The sequence below is a fragment of the Mirounga leonina genome, unplaced genomic scaffold, assembly GCF_011800145.1.
Source record: "Mirounga leonina isolate KUSES-001 unplaced genomic scaffold, KU_Mleo_1.0 Mir_126, whole genome shotgun sequence".
NCBI lineage: Eukaryota > Metazoa > Chordata > Mammalia > Carnivora > Phocidae > Mirounga > Mirounga leonina.
This window is the reverse complement of record NW_023270314.1, coordinates 11,283,970-11,291,571: the sequence shown is the minus strand read 5'-3', so window position 1 is coordinate 11,291,571 and position 7,602 is coordinate 11,283,970. Positions and strand designations below refer to the sequence as shown.

General features: G+C 44.8%; 1 protein-coding gene across 2 annotated transcripts in view; it reads left to right on the top strand.

Annotated features, from left to right (window-relative positions):
- Positions 1-3,507: 3,507 nt before the first annotated feature.
- Positions 3,508-7,602, top strand: part of RAB3IP (RAB3A interacting protein) — a 42,817-nt gene continuing 38,722 nt past the window's right edge. The window contains exon 1 of one of the 2 annotated variants that reach the window (XM_035002152.1): positions 3,508-3,667. Coding sequence is in view for 1 of the 2 variants with exons in the window: in XM_035002151.1 (XP_034858042.1) it covers positions 4,490-4,500 (11 nt within the window). In the remaining variant the exon portion in view is untranslated. Of the gene's footprint in view, positions 3,668-3,986; positions 4,501-7,602 lie in introns of those variants that run through there. The other variant, XM_035002151.1, reaches the window with a different exon arrangement.

Here is a 7,602-nt window from a genome sequence, read left to right as displayed (position 1 = left end):
AGTCTAAGCTCTTCTGTTAACCTTTTTCTCTAAGCCCTCCAATTTTTTGCAGTTGTTTATTCCAACACCAGAAAAAGGGCCTGAAATGCAGAGTTGTCCATAACTGATCTAATAAAAGACATTTCAGAGGCAGTTCTGTTTTTGTACAGGAGTTTCAAAAGCAAATTTCTATGGGAATGCCAACACTGGCTCAGAAATAATTATTTTGCTAGACAAGGAAATGATAGATTATTTTTGGTTTATTTTTCCCTGTAACCAGCTTTTTTTTCCTTCGTTTTTGTTTTTTCGCATTTTGCATTGTTCTTATTTACTGTCTGGGTTCCTGCTTTTACCTAGTTTTTTGCCCTTAAGGATTTCTTACATTCTTGTCAGCTTATTGAAATATTTGATAATATGTTTTATCTATTTTACCTAGCACTCTGAGTTGCTTTTGGTGGGACAATTAGCCATTCTCTAGTCTGTCATACTACTGGACATGAAGTCCAGTATGCTTTTTAGAGTTTTAACTTCATTTGTTTGTAAGATATTACCCTGTTCTGAAGACCCAAGCCCTAACTTTGGTAGTCCAAGTTCCCCTCTATAAAGAGGAAGACTACCCTTCTACCTATGTCAAATTGTTCTCTGTAAAAGATTCATGAGATAATTACCGTGAAGTCAGTTTGAAACTGGAAAGTACCCTGTAAATTTTCTGGACTTTGTAAACAAAAGAGGCAAACAAGCAATAAAAAATCATAACTGAGGATAACAACCCTAGAATGACTTGTTCAATTTAAAATTTCTACATATTTGCAATCATCTTCATTTTCCGGCATCAGGTATGGATGGGAAAGTCTTAAGATTTCTTTTTTTTTTTTTTAAGATTTTATTTATTTATTTGACAGAGAGAGACACAGTGAGAGAGGGAACACAAGCAGAGGGAATGGGAGAGGGAGAAGCAGGCTTCCCGCCGAGCAGGGAGCCTGATGCGGGACTCGATCCCAGGACACTGGGATCATGACCTGAGCTGAAGGCAGACGCTTAACAAACTGAGCCACCCAGGCGCCCCGGAAAGTCTTAAGATTTCTTAAAAAATGCAATATTATTTACATGTTGTATTTGACATTAATTGTATAATTTATTTTTTAATGAAAGAAAAAGAAGGCAAATTTAAGCACACCACAAAATCTATCATCACATTTTTAAAGTTTGTGAAGGGTCTGTCCCTTTAATATATGGGTGAGCAATCTAACCTAAGAGGCTTACAACACTTTATATACTTTGCAGGCTGAGATTCTGAGTGTCTCACACTTTGTAATCTATTTTGGTCTCTGTGCTGCAAGGACGATGAAATGTTATCATAGGTAACTACTCATATCGCTCTTCTCATTCTCAAACAGTGCTCACAGGTTAAGTATGTGAGAGGAAACACCTCTAAGTACATTCCAAAGAGCCTCTTGGATGCTAGGTGATTTGCAAAGGGACCAGCCTGGGACTCAGGCATAAGGTTACTGCTTACTATTTCCTGTAGATGCTCCATATCTTAACTCCTACATAGAACATATCATAGGGCCTGTCCTCTAAACATTTTTTTTTTTTTTAAGATTTTATTTATTTGACAGAGAGAGAGAGCACAAGCAGGGAGAGTGGCAGGCAGAGGGAGAGGGAGAAGCAGGCTCCCCACTGAGCAGAGAGCCCGATGCAGGGCTTGATCCCAGGACCCCGGGATCATGACCTGAGCCGAAGGCAGACGCTTAACCAACTAAGCCACCCAGGCGCCCATCCTCTAAACATTTATATACCAAGACAGCACATCTGCATGTACGTCATTTACTTATCTGTATATATTGAGCCAGTCCTACTACATGTCAGGTCTTAGGCTTGTTCTCAAGAAGCTCATAGTTATTAGGAAAATAGACAAAACTACAATTATCATTCTATGTGATAAATGCTAGAAAGAGACAAGGTCCTATGGGAGCACAGTTAAGAGCACCTAACCCATACTGGGGTGGGATAGGGTTGGGGGGCAAGCCAACAGAGAAGGGTTCACAACAGAATTGATGCTTAGTCTGAATAGTGAAGGATAAGCAGGAATTAGATAAGGAAAAGGAGGAGGGTTAGGACTTAAGAAAAAGGAGTAGCATATGTAAACATGACATGTATGAGATAGTATGACAAGGCTGTAGAACCCAAGTAGTTTGCTGCATGCTGAGTTTATTTATTCCACCTAGTTACTCTTATGCCTGTCTCCCTCGCTATGTTCCAGTTCTTGGGGTGGAGACTGTGTGTAATGGTTTCTTTGTCCCTACATGGGGACAAAGATGGACCACAGTAAATGATGAATAACAGTATTCATTTAGGACATGACATGAATGACAGGGGGTAAGGGAGAATGTTAGGAGTCCATTAATGGAGGAAGTTTATTACCTAGTGACAGTGAATAGGAAATGGGATAGATTTAAGAATTACTTGGGAATTAGAATGGCTAAGACTTGCTATATTGGCGATGGGGTATAAAAGAGTAAATAATGACTTTCCAGATTTCTGTTTGGATTATAGGCAGACAATAACAGTAATAATGTTATTAGTAGTAACAGCTGATATTCATTAGGAAGTCTGCATCTACACTGTCTTACATGTATTAGACCATTTAATCTCTCAACGCCTCACTGAGGTAGATAGGCTTTTTATTCCTACTTACCGATGAGAAAATCGGGACTATTAGAGATCAACTTGCCCAAAGTCACCCAGCTAGCGATAGCGATTTCAATCCCAGGAATTCTGATTCCTGTAGTCATACACATAATCTACTCTTCTTCACTGCCTCTAACAAATGTGATCAATATTTAGAATGATGATCCTATTCAATGTCTGTCACATAAATTGCATGTCTTTTACTAAACATAGACACGCATACGGTGATCGCCTCTTTTTGATCCGATTTTGGGAGCTCGGTCCTGTATTTTTCACTTTTCCTACCCGGAGAACCTAAAGTGGGGTGGAAGTCTGATAAAAAAAAAAAAGTTGACACAAAAGATGAGAGAAGGCGAGTACAGAAGGACTTTCTCGAATGCTCCAGCCGCTGCTCAAATGATGCAGTCTGGCTCGATCAGGCTTCCTCTGCTCCCAGCCCCAGTCGCACACGCACGCACACGTTGTACGACATATATGGACGCCAAGTTTCAGGTTGGTTCTAGCAGTCCTCAACTCACATCGAAGGTTCATTTTCCAACTCCTGGACACTCCACCACGAAGTTAACTCGAAGCCGCCTGTCGAGCCCAGGGAAACGCCGCCCAGCGAGGCGAGTGCTCGTTCCCAGGGCAACCGCCCACGGAGGCGCCTGGGGCACGCGCCCCGGCACCTGCGAAGAGTCCCGCCTGGCGCCAGGGGGCGCGGGAGCGCGTCGGCTCCTCCCGCCCCACGCCAGCCCCGCCCCCGCCCCGCCCCCGCCCCGCCCCCAGCCCCGCCTCCCCCCTCTTCGGGCCAGGCCTCTCCCGGCTCCTGGCCCCGCTCCCGGCGCAGGCGCGGTCCCGCGCTCCCTCGGCGGCTCCCAGAGCAGCGCGCCCACCGTGCCTGAGTGTAGCGGCGTCGGCCGGCCGTCCTCTTCCTCTTCTCGCTGCTTCAGGGCGCGCTCCACACAGTCCTGAGAGCGCCCCTGGGCGCGGGCAGTGGCCGCGGTGATTTCGTCAGGTGAGTGCAGCCGCGGGAGGGAGAGGCCCCGGGCGCGGAGCACCGCCCCCCTCGGCGCTCGCGCGCCCGCCTCCCTCCCGCGAGCCGGTCTGGAGGGGCAACCGTGGCAGGTGCAGGTGCGGGCGCAGCGCGCGAGGACCCGGCCCAGCAGCCCCGCACCGGCGGGCGCGCTCCCTCGGCTCGGCACGCGGGCTTTAGGACCCCCGGCAGAGGCGGCGGCGGGGCTCGGCGCCTCGGAGTGCCTGGGGCCGCTGGGGCGTCGGGCGGCGGCGGCTCCTCCCCCGCCCCCCGGACGCGGGCGCGTTACTCATTAACTGCGCGGTCTCGAGCGCCCGCGGCTGTGAACCCAAATCCCGGTTACCTGTCGGCGGGGCGCGCGCGCGACTCAGAGCGGGGGGCCCGCGGCCGCGGGGGGGGCTGGTTCTAAGAGAGTTCCCGAACAAGTGTGGAGCCCGGCGCTGCGCGGGATCTGGAGTGGGGTGAAGCCGCAGGCTTGGACCTGGAGTCTTAGTAAAGGACAAGCGAGGCTCCGTGCTGAGGCGTAGAGGTCACCCTCGGCAGGTTTCGGCGAAACTCGGGGGGCCCGAGCAAGCTCCAGGAGTCGCGCCTTAGGTTGCCGCGCATTTCGGCCCGACTTTTGTTTCGGGGAGTTGAGCTGCACGGACGTAATTGTAATTACCCTGCCCTTCCACCGTTGACAACTCCCTCCGACCGCCCGGGGACCAGGCAGCTCTAATGGACTCTGGAAGTGATGATGTTAGGTGGAATCTGCAGCCCGTGAAGAGTTGCCAGTTGTTACGGCATTGAGAAAACAAATCTGTAATGGCTAAAGGGTAAGGTCTTGAAAATTAAGAATGCTGAGTTAATACTGACCCCTAAGAAGCAATTTAGTTTCGTGGAAATACAGCATATTCCGAGGCTACCTGTTTCACACTCCTGTTTCCCCCTCCAACTCTTTCCTTTCAGTGTAGGGAAAAAAAGCGGTGTAATCTTTTGCCATGGAATGATTACATAATTGGAGGAGACAGATAAGCGGATTAAAACAAAACTGTGCTTTTTAAATCGATTGAAAGACCCAGTTTCTGTTCATTATCCTCATTCTTATTGTGTTCATATGGTGTCTTTAAAAAACGGTGAATGACAAATCAAGGAGAAAAGAGACAGAATAGATTTGTAGGCTGATCATAGTAAATATTTGATACTGTTAAATATTCCACCAGTTTTATGGGGCCTTGTTCTGTTAACATTTGTTATTTATTTACTAGTCCTGTGCGTTTTGATGGAACTTTTCATGTTGGACAGACATTGAATCCCAGCTATGGTTTATGTGATCTAGTCCTAAAGCCCTTGTGGAATTCATAGAAGTTAGTTTAGCAGTTCTACAATTTTACAACAATAGTGTATTTCTTATGGTGTGTGTATCTATATAAACATATGTATGTGTGTATATATGTGTAACAGTAAAGTTATATACTAGTCCATACATTTATTAACCGAAGTGGACACATTAATATAACTCTTCCTTGTGTGTTTGGCAAACAATTCAACTGTAGTATTGAATACCTCTCACCTTTTGCTAGGATGGATATTTGCTGTTTGGCCACTTGTGGGTTTTCTAATTAGATACACTTTTACTTTTTGAATTAGTATAGTTATGCATATGCTTCCATTAGTATATTTTTCTTCTGATTTTCTCTAAACCCTCAATTCCACACAACACATACACAGACATTCCACAAATAATTTTTACAATGGAAGGTTTCTTAGAAATCTGGGTCCCCATCAATTCTTAATATGGCAGAACAAAAACTTGTAGGTGACAGTGGTTTTGCATGTATTATTGTAGTTAGTGCACCTTTTGTTTTCTTTCCTGAGCAGGACTGACTGAACCAATTAGTTACCTGGCAATACGAAAAATTATTAATCGGTTTTAAAGTTTTAGCTCCATTACTTACTGTGCACGTGACCCTGAGTACCTCTAACCTCTCAGAGCTTATTTTCTCCATTTGTAAGTGGATAGAGTATTAGGTCAAACGTAATGCCAGTTTCCGACTGTTTTTAACATGGTTCAAACTAATACGAACATCATAATGGTGGGATGAGAATTAAATGAGACACTCCATGTGAGATGTGAGGGGTGGGGGAAAGGAACAAATATTAGCTTGGCAGTGGGCCATACACTGTGTTGCTCTAGGTACTTTGATTCCTTTGGTCCTCAAGACATTCCTGGGATATAGGTGGTATTACATTTTACAGATCAGGAAGTTGAGGCTCAGAAGGTGAAATAACTTCCCTCTGGTTACTTAGTTGTCAGTGGTCATATAGATGATTAATGGCAGAGCCAAGCCAGGATTGAAAACTGAGTTGCTGCCCAAAATGGAACTCCTCACACGCTTGCTCCTTCCATTCTTTTCTACATCTTCTGTAGAAGAACTTTGTAATTAGAAGGAGACAGCAGATGAAAGGTGTTATTGTCATTTGTATTTCTGGCTAAAAAGTGTCCAGGTTTTCTGGTGATGGTGATGCCACCACTGCTACTCCTACTTTTGAGCTTGTAGCTTACCACACGTCAGGTTCTGCTCTACGCGCTACACCAAGTCATTTACTTCGACAGTGTCTTAAGAGTTAGCTAATGCTTTATCCCATTTTATAGTTGAGATGATTGAGACACTGAGAGGTTATGTAGCTTGCTTTAAGATTGTACAGCTAATAAAGCTACAGACTAGATTAGAAGTCAGGCAGTTTGTCTTTAATGTCCATGCTCTTCACCACTACGCTCTCCTACTTCGTGTGTAGGTTGTAATGCTGAATTGTTTTTTATTAAGCTTTTATGAGATACTTAATATTAGTATAATAAGTAATTCTTTATGTGTCACCAGAGATTGAGCATCTACTCTGCAAGTCACGGCGGGGCGGGGGGGTTAAAGGAAAGTATTCATGGAGTCTGGAAGGCAGGCCTTATAATCATTCCTGTATCTTTGATAAGTTCTCAAAATTTAGAAGGCATGTGTCACATATATGTGTTGTTGTAATTTTAAGTGCATGCCAAATAAGGCAAAGCATTAGAATAGTTGGGAGAGTGGGGAGGAAGGATGAGTCGTGGGTAGAGATACTGTGTGTTGAGGTAATGAGCAAAAACTTTCAGGATATTCTGAGCGAGTATACTTTTTCAGGTGTAAAGCTTTGTCTTAGAGTTTTGGTTAAGGTGTAGTTCATTAAAGGGTAGTAAGTTGGTTACTAAATTAATCACTTAAACACACTTGGATATTTAATTAAATTAATTTTTTTTAAAGGTTTTATTTATTTATTTGACAGAGAGAGACACAGCGAGAGAGGGAACACAAGCAGGGGGAGAGGGAGAGGGAGAGGGAGAAGTGGGAGAGAGAGAGAAGCAGGCTTCCTGCGGAGCAAGGAGCTCGATGCGGGGCTGGATCCCAAGACCCTGGGATCATGACCTGAGCCGAAGGCAGACACTTAATGACTGAGCCACCCAGGTGCCCCGAAACACACTTGGGTATTTTAAAAATAAAATATCTGAGCTTTTGAAAACTCCTTGGTAGCTAATTCCTCCTTTTCTCTGCTGTTCTCCCTAGCTTTGCCAGGTAGTAGTTCTGTTTTTTTTGTTTTTTTTTTGTTTTTCTCTTTTATGCTTCCAGAGTACTGAGTACATGCCTCACCTTTGGTATTTATTAGTTTTGGTATTCATATTGCCTTGTAAATGCTGAGAGTGAGTTCTCCTCCTCTAGTGTACACGTGCTTTGAAGGCAGGGCGTAAGTCCATCATACCCCCCCATTTTATAGCTTTAGCACTGGGCCTGGAACCCATAGGTACTGGGCTGTGTTTGGTGATGGGTGTCAGTGGAAGAATGTTAGGATGTATTGAAATTGATCTACAGTAGTAATGGAACTGTATTGAGTTAGAAATGCGGGGACTA